Genomic DNA, 15,811 nt, shown 5'->3' on the forward strand with positions numbered 1-15,811 from the left:
TACTGCATATGGTTAAAATAATCTAGCATAATTGTTCGAATCCGTCGTTCAATCCTAGGCTCAGATGCCCATTCTCAGAGACTAGAAATTAGAGCTGAAACAGTACTTCGCAGTTCACTTTTACGTTAATCATACGAGTTCAGCAATTCTGTTACCCGTTTCGCTACAATTTACTTCCTATGTAGATCTATGATGCAATTAAGGTTTACGTTAACTTATATATATATATACATATATATATATATATATATATATATATATATATATATATATATATATATATATATATATATATATATATATATATTGTTTCTATCTTTTGAATTGAACTTAACCTTAACTGATAACTGATCGGAATGAAGTTAGCTCAAACGCAAAATAACTTGAATAGAAGCTAACTCAAAATAAAAATAACTCGTTTTATGATCTAATTCAACACAAGTTAATCAGGATCTAAATCGTATTGTCCTAATCTAATATATACTCAAATGGGGTTCAACCCAAATCTGACACCATTGTTATTAACTAAATTAGCACCTTATTTAATGTGTAATTAAATTCAGCAGGGTTAAGTATTTGATGTGAGTCTGCGACCCAACTAAACATGTACTCGATAACACTTAACCTAACAAATACTCGCTTGCAAACCCAATTGTATGATATATCGAATTTACAGCCTGTGATTATACTCTCTTGGTCTCAATGAAATGTAAAACATAAACAAATCTTATAAGAGACCACCTTATGATGAGTTCACTCATACAGGAGTGGGTTAATCGGTCCAATTTTAATTTTTTACAATACATGATCACTAAAGTGATCAATTAAAGGTCATAATTGATTCCTTTAATTAATCACTTTAAGGTCAAAATTGATATCTTCAAAGGTCAGTATTGACAACGCTTTAAGATTATAAGTAATCTCTTTAAAGTTATATGGACTCGTTTAAGATTATAAGTTATAATTAATCAATATATAGGTGATGACTTTTAACTTATCACCATAGTTATTAGAATCCCGATTCTGATCTACGATTCTACGATCTTACGATCCAAAAACAGGCGACCGATCCGGATCGTAGGTAGGATCTTAATGTGGTAGAATCTTGCGATCCTACCACGATCCTACTTAGCTTAAGAATTTAGGTGGTAGGATCATAACACGATTCTACGATCCTATGATTCAAGGATCTGATCCTACATGGGTATTCCAATTGTAAAATATTTTCATATAATAAAGATTTCACTTACGTATAAATATATATTTAAAATAATTATATCAATATTTATAAAAAGGGAAAATTGTTGAAAACTACCTAAAAAAACTTCACTTTTGTGAAAAATTACCTAGAACAAATTTTTTTGTCAAAAAATACCTAGAAAATTTATTTTGTTTGTCAAAAGCAACCTACTAACAGAACCGTTTAGATTTCCGTTAGATTTTCAAATTTTAACAAAAATAAATAAATAAATGCAAATGTTAGAATAAGCACGTGGGTTCCCAACACCCACTTTTCCCAAATCAAACAGAGAAAAGAAACATTAGCTTAAACTTAGGGTTTCAAAATGTTGAAGAAACCCACTGTTCTTCATCTCCCCAACACTGCCATGAACGCCCTTCTCCTTCCATTCCATTAATCTTCTTTCCTCACATAAGTTTTAATTTGTTTCAAAGACCCTCTTTGAACTGCTATGGAATTTTCGAACAACAATTGAAAAAGTAGAAGTAATTTCGAAACCTACGGTTTGTGTTGAAGCTGGATTTTAAGGCTTGATTTTCAAAGGCCATAATAATAATGGCGTCCTTTAATGGTGAAGAACCTAGAGGTTTTATTGGTTGAATGAGGAAGAGGATGAGAGAGCTGCTTTAATGGAGCTTTTTAATGGCCACATGACCTGCACATGGAAATGTAACCGCCTTGAATTATGAAGGCAAACACTAATTGGAATTTAGTATTAATCAAGCGGAAGCTTACTTTTGCCGACATAAATAAGGGGTTACTTAAAGGTCAAACCAATATCCAAGTAAAATACTTGAACCAAACAAAAGCAATATAACGGAAGTCTTAACTGTCCAAAATATATGAAAATTACAACCAAATCGAAATAAGTCCAAAGTTCAAATTACATCCTTATAATAGTCTAAATCTAAACAACTAAACTAATAGTCTCTCAAATACAATAAACAGATCTAAACAAAAAGGGGAGTCATACTTAGGGCTGGAAAAAGCTGACTCGACCTGCTAACCTGATCTGAAACCGACCCGAAATTAGCGGGTTTGGGTTTAGATTTTTGACCCAATTAATTAAATGGGTCAACCCGATCTGATCTGTTTATTTAATGGGTTAGGTTCAGGTTGAATATTTGAACACGAAAAAAACCTATTTAACCCATTTATTAAATGGGTCAATCAGGTCAGGTCGACCCATATTTAACCCATTTAAAAATAAATAAAATAAGCATAATAATAATAATAATAATAATAATAATAATAATAATAATAATAATTTAAAAAAAAAAAAAAAAAAGGTATAACAGACCCACGAAACCCTAAACGCTCAAAGACCAAGCCGTCTTCTCCTTCCTCATCTTCTCCCTCTCCTTTCTCTCTTTCTTCCTCTCTCTTCCCGTGCGCCTCCTTCCCATTTTCCCCGACCAGCAGCCGCCCTCCCAAGCAGCAGCAGGGGGCTGCGTCACCTTCCCCAAACATCAACGACCAACATCTAGGCTGCCTCTGCTCGCGTCTGCTGCAGCCACGACCCCAGCCTGCTCTTCTCCCTTTTCTGCTGTGGAGGCTGCTCTTCTCCCTTCTCTCTTTAATTCTTCATAATAATTTGGTTCGTGTTTGTGTTATTTAGGGTTCGATTTTTTCGAATTTTTTGGGGTTTCATTTTTACTAAACTGGCAATTTGCATCTTGTTTTTTATTTCATCTTTCTGTTTCATTTTTATCGATTTTTTGATTTTTTCGATTTTTCAGTTTGTGTTATGTTTACTCCATTTTTCTTTATGTTTTGCAAGATTGTGTTTAATCCTGCTTCATTTTTACTCCTGCTTGCTGCTTCTCTGTGCGACTTCAGAGTGTGCCTTCTCCTTCCTCTTCTCTGTGGCGGCACCTAGGTAAGAATTATTGATTTATTTCTTTGTTTCCCATTTTTCTGATTTTTTTTTGATCGATTTTTTCTGATTTGGATTGTGTTCGATTTTTCTGATTTTTCAGATTTTGCAGTTCAATCTTCCTGATCTTCAATTCAAGCTTGTACTGTGTTCGATTTTCAACTCCATTAATGGATGAAAGTATGTTATACTGTGTTCCATTAATGGATGAAGCTTGTAATGTTTTACAGTGTTAGCCATAAATTAGTTTTATATTGTAATTTTGTAATATTGTAATTTTTGGGTCAAATGGGTCAAATGGGTCAAATGACCTGAAATATATGGGTTCAATGACCTGAAAAAAAAAAGCAGGTTAAATGGGTCATTAGCAGGTTGACCCGACCTGCAACAGATCAGGTCGGGGTTTCAATTTTTGACCCATTTAATTAAATGGGTCAGGTTCAGGTCAAGGGTCTATTGACCCATTTATATATGACCCGAACCTGAAAACGACCCAACCCGACCTGTTTGACACCCCTAGACTCATACTCCAACTCGGGTTCATCTTCCGCTCGCACAACCATTCTCCGTCGAGGTGCCATAGGGGTTTACTCTAAAAGCAAAACCATTGGAAAAACATACAAAGCATAGTATCAGCAAAAATGCTGAGTATAAACACACTAGTGTCCGTCAAACAAGTTATTAAAACCTTTTTAATTTGAGTAAATTTATTTTTAAATACACTTTTTCATTTGATATATCATTCAAACCCAGTTCAATAGCTCTATAGTCATTTCAAATTTTCATTTTTCATCATAAATCATAATATCTCAATGGATCCAAATCAATTTCAAACTCATATCATATGTTTACATGGGTACTCTGTGAGTTATCCTGTGACTCGTTTGGTAGTCGGTCTACCGTCCGCGACATGTCCGGCAAGTGTTACACAATGGTATTGTGAACAATACGCGCTCAGCATTGGTGAGTTGTTTAATCATGGACACAACATTTGTTGTGGCATATGTACCCGCCATTTAGGCTAAAACATTTTTGTATATAATATATATCTTGTAGTTTTAATAGCATTTGAAAGTCAAAAATATTAACTTTTTCCATATGATAAACATTTTTTATTTGCAACATAGAAAAACATACTTTATTAGCGACTCAACAAAATCAAATCATAATATTTCCCACGTGGGTAAAACATGCTTAACATAATCATATCATCAAACATAACCTTTGTATTATATTGGGGGCATCTCTAGCATGTATGAAATGCATCGTAACAAAAAGTGATTAAAGTTCAATACGATTTTTCAAGGAAACCACTAAAATGTTTTGTTTCAATCTTTCTTAAAGTAAATATAACTTTAAAAAGTTTTGAAATTCATTCAAACAACTAGAATATGATTCATAAGTCTATAAAATCATTATAACAGAAGATTTCATAAAACACTATTTTCTTAAATACAAGATAGTTTTGCCGGCAATAAAATCGATAATTGATTTACAAAATACATATTAATTCTCCAACAAGGCCCAAATTAATCAAGTCATTATAATACCTTATTTAAAATGAATTTAAGGTTGTCCCATCAGATTATAAATACGTAAAATTTATAAACCATCTAATTTAAACTTATTTTATACTATGAGACAGTAGGTTATTAATATAATTATAAATTTTTGATATAGGTCTATTTTTACCCAATTTAATTAACAATATTACACCTTTAATAAATAAACATTTTTTATTAATTTGATTAATTAGTAAATAATTAATAACTTATTTTATAAAATTATACCAAAGTTTTAGAAGTCATGTAACATGTTTATTAGGCCATTTGAACTTATAAAATTCATGTATGATGTTTTATTATTTTGTATAGACATTTTATCAATAAATAGAATAAAATAGGTTTAAAATTATTTGAGTCCGAATAAAATATTATAAAAATTATATGATGTTCCAGAAGCTATTTTAAGGGGTATAAAATTTTAAAGAACCATTAAAAATCATGTTGGGTATTTTTAATAATTAATATCGTTATTTTACCAATAAACTGAATAAAATTTATTTAATTCCATATATGGTCACAAAAATCCATATAAATTTTTGAACATGTATCTACTGTCTATATAAGTGTCTCATAAAAGTTTCATGTTCAAAAGAAATTATTTAGTATTTATTTTATATTTTACCGTTTTCAAACTTACTGATTATTAATAACCGAGTAAAAATTATTAAGGTCCTTAAAAGTCAACGAAACCTTCCCAAAATTTTACCAATTTTATCTACTGTCCATATGAGTATGTGATAAAAATTTCAAGTCTATATGTCTTTTTTTTGGTAATTATTTTATATTTTACCATTTTACAATTTACCGTTAAACAATTTAACGATTATTCAAAAATCATGAAAAAAATTCCAAACTAAATATATTCTGGTCAAATCTTGTTGGAGACATTATTATATGTTTTTATTAATTATTTTTGATGATGAAGAGTTTATCTAAGGAGTACCATGTTTTATATAATAAGAGGATTTAACACCTTAAAATCCATTAAAATATCAATTTAACGAATAATTTTAACAAAAAGTATTCAAGAGATTTTCTTAACATATAGCTACTGAAAATTTCTTTTAAAATGAATTTCAAATATTTTCAAAGTTCATATAATCATTTCCACCACAATAACTTTCACAAAGTAGTGTTAAACATGTCTTTAAACATATAACAATTTATAAAATCAACTTGTATGATGCCCACAATAATAATACATGTAATAAATTATTCCATACTCAAATTTATCATTTTAACATCATTTTTCAAGATTTAAGAATTTCTCGTTGGGAATTTTAATTTTTTAAAAACAAGTTTATACACAAACTTTCCCAACTTGTTCTTAAATCCTTTAAAAATCACCCCATGTGACATACCTCGACTCCAAGCCCTATATAATTATTTTGTAAGCTCCCACGTAAGCTCCTACGCATTCTTAGAAGTGGTTCTCACTTCGGGTCCTTGCCCTTCAAGTCTCAACTCCAACTCTTCAACTAAACATATTGCATTCATCCAAAAATCAATAATAATTTTGGATTTCTAACATGCACTTAACTTTCCCTAGGTAAAGTTGTTAGACTAGTACTTGTGATGATTTTAACATATTTGGAGTATACTTATTATGTTGAGCAACATACTTAGTTAAGTCCCATAATTTTACTTGAATCCTTTAATTAACAAAATTTATATGTTTGTGGAAACACATCTTCTTACTTTCTATTATGGTCGATTTTTATAGATTTATAAGTGATGATTTTCTTAGTTTAGAGATAAAATACTCATTTTATAATGATCTTAGTTTATAGAAAGATTCATGTAAAAAAAAATGTTTTACATGAACAAGTTTTAACAAAAACTAGTGGAATAAAGAAATGAACATAACTTAATCTATACTTGGTGGATTTCTTCAAGTTTGGTGTCTATGGAAAGCTCTTAAGATGAAGATTATTTTTATGGGAGATTTGAGTTTATAAACATAAATTTTCAGAAGTTTTAGATGGGTTTTTGAAGAAGATTTGACGAGAAAAGAAGGTGTTTTAGTAGTTGAAACTTTGAAGGATTCTAGTGTTTGTTCTTGGATGAATTTGGGAGCAATTGTTTGGGATTATGGCTGAATAAAATGGTCTGAAAATGAAGTGTTTTTGCTTCTAATATTTGCCTCTTGCATGCTTGTAATGATGCACAAGCTTTGGGTAGAACAAGGGGGGTTTTGAATAGAACAATTTGCTTGAATTTGTAAGTATATAAAGAGCTAAAAAGGGTAGGTGACAGCCATATGGAGCTGCTGTTTGGGGCTGATTTGAGGTGGTTTTTGTCCTCTATTTGGTCTATTATGGTGTAAGAAAGGTTTATCTAAGATAGTTTAAGGTTTGGGTAAAAATTGTTATACATGTAACGAGTTATCTAACTTGTACTTCATGTTTAAAAATCACTTGTATATGTTTATGAAATATTTAATTTATTCTCAACATGGGTAAATAAAGTTTTCGGATAAGTATTATAATTATCCCGAAACGTTATGGGTAGTTGCTCAACTTTAAGTTTTACCTCCAAAGTTTACGTTACTTGTTACACTTCATAACTACGTTACGAGTTGACAAGTTTCTAATCATCGTAGAAATTTTTCAAATTACTACCATCACTAATTAAATTTTAATTAGTAATGAACAATTATAAAAAAAAATTAGGTGCTACAAACAACTAATGAAATCTCATTAATAATACGACTGTTTCAGGGAAACTAGCGGAAATCCCAATTGTTCTGTTAGTAGGTATCTTTTCACAAACAAAACAATTTTTCTAGGTATTTTTTGACAAAAAATTTTGCTTTAGGTAGTTTTTCATAAAAGTGATATTTTTCTAGGTAGTTTTCAACAACTTTTTCTTATAAAAATTTAAGTTTTTCTTGATTTGCAGTTTAAAAATGATTACTAAATTATTTTTTTTTCAAAATATAATAGATGAAGTAAAATATGTTCTTACATACACCTTAAAACTTAAAAAGAGAACAAATATAATTGATAATTAATAATCCAAAGTACATTAATGCATATTTGTAAGATCACACGATCTTACGATCCAATTCTACCGATTTCGATCCTACCCCCTTAATGATCCTAGATAGAATCTCGATCCTAACAACCTTGCTTATCACTATTATCACTATAAGCTCTAAAGCATGGGCGGACCTAGCATTAAGCAAGGGTTTGCAATGAAACCTCATCCTCCATATAAAAAAAAAGAAGAAGATATATATAGGTTATATAGGTTATATAGGTTTTGAACCCAAAACCTCTCAATCCAAGCATATACATTTCTTACCATTCAGCTAAACCTTAATTGTTTATAACTAATTAATGTTTGTAACTAATTAATGTTTATAACTCTTAACTTAAATAGCATGTTACTTTTATCTAATAAAACCAATTTTTAATTTTCCAAAAAAACCACCTACTACTATTTCATTAACATTATGTTTTGTAACATGAAAGGTATGTAGTGATTTTGTTTAGTTAATGTATTTTCCTTTTATCTCTAAATATTTGAAATTGTTGTAATGTAATGACTTATGTCATAAAAGATTGAATTTTCTAAAGCCGAAATTGTTGTGAATTGTTGTTCAAATAAAATTGGTGAGAATTAAGAGATTTTGGAAAAATTGAATTAGACTTCATTTTATGGGTTTACTTTTGAAGGATTAACTTATGTTCATAATAGATATATTTTACATGGAGCAAAAGATCTAAAATGTTTCGATTATAATAGGCATATATAGTAAAATAACTCTTTATTTCAACCGCACTTCTTATATATGTGAAGTTTCATACGATGTTTGCTACCAACAGTCAATAAAAAAAACCTTTTTATTAGTGTTATCACTAATAAGTGTAAGATTGCATACATCTAGCACTTTAAACCCCCACCCTAGGTGAGAGTCACTTAATGACATTGGAGCAATGAAATTTTTTTGTTGGTCGTTAAGGATGAAACGAATAAAAATTCCACTATTATAAACTCAATGACCCTTCGCAAATCAAGCATCAACTCCTATGCCAGTTTATGAACCAATGAGTCTCACTAAAGTTCACACTACAAGTGAAAATGATATTCAATCTCTTGAACATAATTCAAGAATAAGAATTCTCACTCTAAGTCTTACAACCTTTTATCTTATGCTGTAACTAAGTTGTGCAACTTCATCCCTTAAATCCTAGTTTTGCCCTTGCTTTAAAGTGAACACTTTAAGGTTGTAATTGATCATTTTTAATCTTGTTAGTAATCAAGTTAAAGTTGTCCACTTTAATGTTATAATTAATCACTTTATATATAACTGATTACTTTAAGGTCTAAATTGATCACCTTAAAAGGTCATACTTGATTTATTTTAAATTATATACTTTAAGTTGAAATTAATCAATTTAAGGTCAAAATTAATCACTTTTTAAGTCAAAATGAAAAAGCCTATATATATTTAAGGTCCGATCGCACGTTTCATGTGACTCTTCCGCGAATCAGTAGCCTATTTCATGCGACTTTCTCTTTTTTCCTTTTTTTAATTAACGATTGCTATTAATACTTGCTGAATAATTTTAATGATCATAGTGTTTCGATGTTAACTTTTAGTTTAATAAAAATAATGACCACTTTTAATAATGTCTTAAATCAAAACGAGTGGTCAAAGTTTATTACAAATAGAGTCGTTGACCGCTTGATTGAAGTGAGAATGACAGGTGGCACCTTCTTATAATGGTTAGTGTACTTTACATCTTACGCTGCCAGCAGCTCCATGCAATTCTAGATTTCCACTTTAAACTTGAAATAATAATAATAATAATAATAATAATAATAATAATACATTACTCCTATCAATATTAATTGATACACACAAGCTAATTAACCGTAGCAGGAAGACGAATAAAAATCAATGAAGGTACCAGTTGGAATTATCGCAAAATTATGGAGCTTTCTCAAGTTTTTACCTTTCTTCATTTCTCTATTCATTTTGGGCGTCTTGAAAGGTTCTTACTTCTTACTCCATCTTCTCTATCGCATCTTTTTACAAAATAAAAATAAAATCTCGATGTTAATTTTCTTGTACATGGGAGGAATTGCTAATGTACGTTTATTAATCTGTCTGTAGCTAATTTATTACTTCATTTCGAATTTACTTTTTTTATTACTTGTAAATAATAATTGTTGGATCAATAAACGTTTACAGGCTTAGAATGAAAAATAACAAAACCTTATAAATGTGACTGTTGAGAGTTTAATCATTAATACGTTGGTGATCTTCCATGATCATTTGTTAAACTCATATTGATACCTCCAACAATTATATTTTTATTTATGGGATATTTATATACTTTTGACTGTACTTAATGAGGTTGAAATAGAGCCAATTAGAGAGTGCTTAATTATAAATTGTTTTATTCACTCAGAGACGCATAATTTTGATTCTACTCTCTCCTTCTCTTCACTTGGGTAAGAGTAGTATTTGTTCCACAGTCCACCCCAGAAGTAGTGAATGTGTTAACCTTTAATATACCATTTATTTGGATATAACTTTATTAATGTACGTGTCATACTATATATTTCTTTATCTACACCACTCTAAACACATTTGTCATATATTAGTTTAATTTTAGGTTTGTGTTGTGTCTTAGTGTGGGAACCTGAAAATGCTTGCCAAAATCGATACGATGCTAAGAACGATACAAACAACAATGAACAAAACAACGTTTGACAATGTAAACTAAACACAAGAGACACAAGGATTTAAGGAGGTTCACCCAATGATGGCTACGTCCTCCGTGGTGTGTAGTTTCTGTTTATATTATATCAAAAGAGTATAAACAACACTTCTAAATGAAGAATTACAATTAAGTAAGAGATAAAAACAAAAGGCTATATGTTTGGCTTAGGGGTTGTGTTTGATTGTGTTTGATGTGTGAGTATGAGAGCCCTATATATAGTACTAGATACTAGAATATCAATAGCTCAACTTGAATACATAGTTAATATTGAGTAATGAATAATATGAAATAACTCCAAGAACTTGAAAGGTCGAAAATCAGCATCCCATGCATATCAGAAGATCCGCTCGACTGAAACAGGGAGCTCGCTCGGTCGAGCGAGAATCAACAGCATTCTGGAGCATTCTGTCTGACCGCTCGACCTACCAAAATGACTTGCTCGGTCGAGCGACCTTTCTGATCCTTCTGTCAGAATTCTGATCGAGCTACCATAAATGAAGTCCCTTCTTCTTCTTCATTAATCTTCATTAACACCCATAACTCATCATGAATACTCACCACATAATTACATCCATTTGCATTCCACAAACCAAGAGTCACATCCACATGATTACACACTTGTGCACTCAAGTCACACATACCATTCATAACAATCTCCACCTTAACTTGAGTTCACCCAAGTCAAAAACATTCATCAATCCACTTCACAAATAAAAGAAAAACATACACACCTCAAATGCCCCAAAAGGCATCATCTCAAGCAAGGAGCTAAACCAACCAAGTCAACACATAATTCAAACTTGGTTGTAGGTAATGACTTTGTCATCATGTCGGCCGGATTTTTCGTAGTGTCAATCTTTTTCAATATCACCCTCTTGTGCTCAACTTCATCCCAGATGAAGTTATACTTAATATCAATGTGTTTGGACCTTCTATGAAATGTGTTTTGATTCCTAGCCAAATGAATTGCACTTTGACTATCACAATGCACACTTACCTCACACACCTTATTGCACATTTCACCAACAAGACCTTTAAGCCATTTTGCCTCCTTGAATGACTCGGCCACGGCTATGTATTCCGCTTCAGTTGTTGAGAGAGCAACCACATCTTGCAAAGATGATTGCCAACTTATCGCCGAACCACCCAAAGTAAACACGAACCCACTTGTGGACTTTCTATTATCTAGATCACCACCATAGTCCGAGTCAGAAAACCCGGTTAGCTTGCTTGAATTTTTCCCATACATAAGACATACATTAGAAGTACCTTTTAAATACCTCAATAACCATTTTAGTGCCTCCCAATGTCCCTTCCCCGGATTAGACATATATCTACTCACCAAACTCACCACATGAGCAATGTCGGGTCTAGAACATACCATAGCATACATAACACTACCAACAGCACTAGTATATGGGATTCTTACCATTTGCTCTTCTTCCGCCTTTGTTTGTGGACACAACTTCTTGGATAATTTGAAATGAGAAGCAAGAGGAGTAGACACACCTTTAGCATCAACCATAGAGAAACGTTGCACAACTTTCTCGATGTACTTCCTTTGACTAAGGTATAGTATACCCTTAGCCCGATCTCTCAAAATCTCCATCCCAAGAATCTTCTTGGCTTCACCAAGATCCTTCATATCAAATTCACTTGAAATCAACTCTTTCAAGTTCTCCACCTTAAACAAAGAGCTACATGCTACTAGCATGTCATCAACATATAAGAGCAAATATAACAAAGAACTATCTTCAAATTTCTTAAGATAGACACAACTGTCATAAGAATTTCTAATAAAATCATGTGAAATCATAAAGGAATCAAACCTTTTATATCATTGCCTCGGAGATTGCTTCAACCCATACAATGACCTCTTCAATCTATTACCGGCTACTTCAAAACCTTCCGGTTGCTTCATAAAGATTTCTTCTTCAAGCTCACCGTGAAGAAAAGCCGTTTTTACATCCAATTGATGTAACTTCAAATCCTCCATCGCCACCAAAGCAAGCAATGCCCTTATAGAAGAGTGTTTCACCACCGGTGAGAAAACTTCATGAAATCAATACCCTCAATTTGAGAGTATCCCTTTGCAACTACCCTTGCTTTGTAGATGAGAGGAATGTCACTAGAAGGACCCTCCTTTCTCTTAAATATCCACTTGCACCCAACAATTTTCTTTTTCTTAGGTGCTTCAATGACATCCCAAGTCCCATTCTTTGCAAGAGACTCCATCTCTTGCTTCATAGCCATCAACCACTTGCTTGAGTCATTTGAGGCCATAGCCTCCTTGTACGTACTTGGTTCATGTAACCCTTCAACTTCGCTAGCAATGTTGAGAGCATATACCACATAATCACACTCTTCAATGTACCTCCTTAGAGCCACGATCTTCCTTTTTTCCCTAGTTGTGGACAAAGAAGGAGACCTTTGTTGAACATCATCATCATTTTTCTCATCTTCAATATTGGGAGGTTGACCCTCCACTTGTGCATCATCATTTATATTATTATCATTGGACTTTTCTATACTAGATACAAGCATGCTATTTTCATCAAAAATAACATCTCTAGAAACAATTATTCTCTTTGATTCATTACACCACACCCTATACCCCTTTACACCCACTCCATATCCCACAAAAATACACTTTCTAGCCCTAGGTTCTAACTTACCATCATTTACATGAATATAAGCTGGACAACCAAAGATTCTAAGACTAGAATAATTTATCGGAGTGTTGTACCACACTTCTTGTGGCGACTTGAATTTCAAGGCGGTATGAGGTGAGCGGTTGATCAAATAACATGCCGTAGCCACCGCTTCGGCCCAAAACTGCTTTCCCAAATTTGCTTGTTTTAGCATACACCGAGCCCTCTCCAACAATGTTTTATTCATCCTCTCCGCAACACCATTTTGTTGAGGACGACCTGCACAAGTTCTATGTCTCTTTCTCCCATGTGACCAAGCCTCAAATGCCAAAGTTTGGTGTCATGATCGGACATAGTGCTTGTAGAAATATTTGCCGAGCCAAGGATGGTTGAACCTTGAAGAGCATACAAACTCCCATTCAACTTACCCTTCATCACAACTAGCGAACCTCTAGCAACCTTCATAACTCCACCTTCACACGTGATTCTACACCCGATTTTATCAAGAGTACCCAAAGACAAAAGATTCCTTTTTAAACCCGGAACATACCTAACATCGGTTAAGGTCCTCACAATTCCATCAAACATCTTCACTCTAATGCTCCCAATCCCAAGAACCTTACAAGTCGTGTTGTTTCCCATGGTAACATTTCCCCCATCAATACTTTCATATGTATGGAAGAAAGTTTTGTTGGGAGTCATGTGGAATGTGCACCCCGAGTCAAGAATCCACCTATCGTTATCTTTGTACTCATGTGTGGCAACTAAAACATCACCATCATCACTATCATTCACATAACTAGCATTGGCATTACTAGTTCCTTCCCTAGCCTCCTCTTCATTTTTCTTCTTTAACTTCCAACAATCCTTCTTGATGTGGCCCTTAAGCTTGCAATATTTACAAGTTTTATTTTTATTTGGCCTAATAGACTTGGACCTCCCTTTACCCTTGTTTCCACTCCCACTAGTGGAACCTTTCTCTTGTGACCTCCCTCTCACAAACAAACCATCACTAGCATTGCTTTGTGACTTTTGTGATAATTGTGAATCGATAAGATTCCTTTGTGTCAAGGCACTCTTCACATCATCACTACTCAAATTATCTCTACCATAGAGTAGAGTTTCTCTAAAATTTTTATAAGAAGGGGGTAGAGAACATAAGAGGTAAATTGCCAAGTCTTCATCATCAAGCTTGACATCAATGTTTTGCAAATTCATAACGATGGAATAAAATTCATCTAAGTGAGGTTTCAAGGATTTACCTTCCTCCAAGCGTAGATCGTAGAGTCTAATTTTCAAAACTACCCTATTGGTAACACTCTTGGCCATATAGAGTGATTCCAACTTCTCCCATATACCCTTGGTTGTTGTTTCTTTAACAACCTCTCTTAAAACTTCGTTGGAAAGGCATAATTGAATTGCTGACAATTCCTTTGAGTCTATCTCTTCCCACCTTGATGCGGTCATTCCTTCTGGCATCTTATCTACACCATCAATGGCCTTATGCACACCATTTTGGATCAAAATGGCTCTCATTTTGACTTGCCATAAGCCAAAATTTACATTTCTATCAAACTTCTCTATGTCAAGCTTCATTGTAGTCAGGATTCTCAAATAACAACTTCTTAAGACACCGTACAACCAACTTGGCTCTGATACCAATTGAAAATGCTTGCCAAAACCGTTACGATGCTAAGAACGATACAAACAACAATGAACAAAACAACGTTTGACAATGTAAACTAAACAAAAGAGACACAAGGAATTAAGGAGGTTCACCCAATGATGGCTACGTCCTCCGTGGTGTGTAGTTTCTGTTTATATTATATCAAAAGAGTATAAACAACACTTCTAAATGAAGAATTACAATTAAGTAAGAGATAAAAACAAAAGGCTATATGTTTGGCTTAGGGGTTGTGTTTGATTGTGTTTGATGTGTGAGTATGAGAGCCCTATATATAGTACTAGATACTAGAATATCAATAGCTCAACTTGAATACATAGTTAATATTGAGTAATGAATAATATGAAATAACTCCAAGAACTTGAAAGGTCGAAAATCAGCATCCCATGCATATTAGAAGATCCGCTCGACCGAAACAGGGAGCTCGCTCGGTCGAGCGAGAATCAACAGCATTCTGGAGCATTCTGTCTGACCGCTCGACCTACCAAAATGACTTGCTCGGTCGAGCGGGTAGGTCGAGCGACCTTTCTGATCCTTCTGTCAGAACTCTGATCGAGCTACCATAAATGAGGTCCCTTCTTCTTCTTCATTAATCTTCATTAACACCCATAACTCATCATAAATACTCACCACATAATTACATCCATTTGCATTCCACAAACCAAGAGTCACATCCACATGATTACACACTTGTGCACTCAAGTCACACATACCATTCATAACAGAACCAAATATGCAAGTTAGTGTTGAATGACAATAATAAAAAAATAATCAAGATAAAGATTTAGAGTGGTTTACCTGATTGTCCTCTTAGATTACCTTTTGGCGTTCTTGCCATCTTGCTTCTCTCGTTTCTTTTATTATTAGTTTTGTTCTCTTTTATCTTATAGTTGGTTTTACTTATTTATTTTACCTATATGCATTTATTTTATCTTTCCCGTGTAGGTCTATTATCTTTCTCGAGCCGGGGGACTCCTTTGGCCGCGCTCTCCTTTATGGGTATGAGTTGCCGCCGTCCTTCCCTCCCCAAACCCTGTTCATAGTTCATCTATGAGTG

At 33.0% G+C, this 15,811-nt stretch overlaps 1 protein-coding gene across 1 annotated transcript in view; it reads left to right on the plus strand.

Annotated features, from left to right (window-relative positions):
- The first annotated feature begins 9,502 nt into the window (after positions 1-9,502).
- Positions 9,503-15,811, plus strand: part of LOC130806675 (uncharacterized membrane protein At3g27390) — a 16,837-nt gene continuing 10,528 nt past the window's right edge. The window contains exon 1 of the mRNA XM_057671840.1: positions 9,503-9,684. Coding sequence (XP_057527823.1) covers positions 9,591-9,684 — 94 coding nt within the window. The 5' untranslated portion in view covers positions 9,503-9,590. The remainder of the gene's footprint in view (positions 9,685-15,811) is intronic.

This window comes from Amaranthus tricolor, chromosome 2 (genome assembly GCF_026212465.1).
Source record: "Amaranthus tricolor cultivar Red isolate AtriRed21 chromosome 2, ASM2621246v1, whole genome shotgun sequence".
In the NCBI taxonomy this organism is placed as follows: Eukaryota; Viridiplantae; Streptophyta; class Magnoliopsida; order Caryophyllales; family Amaranthaceae; genus Amaranthus; species Amaranthus tricolor.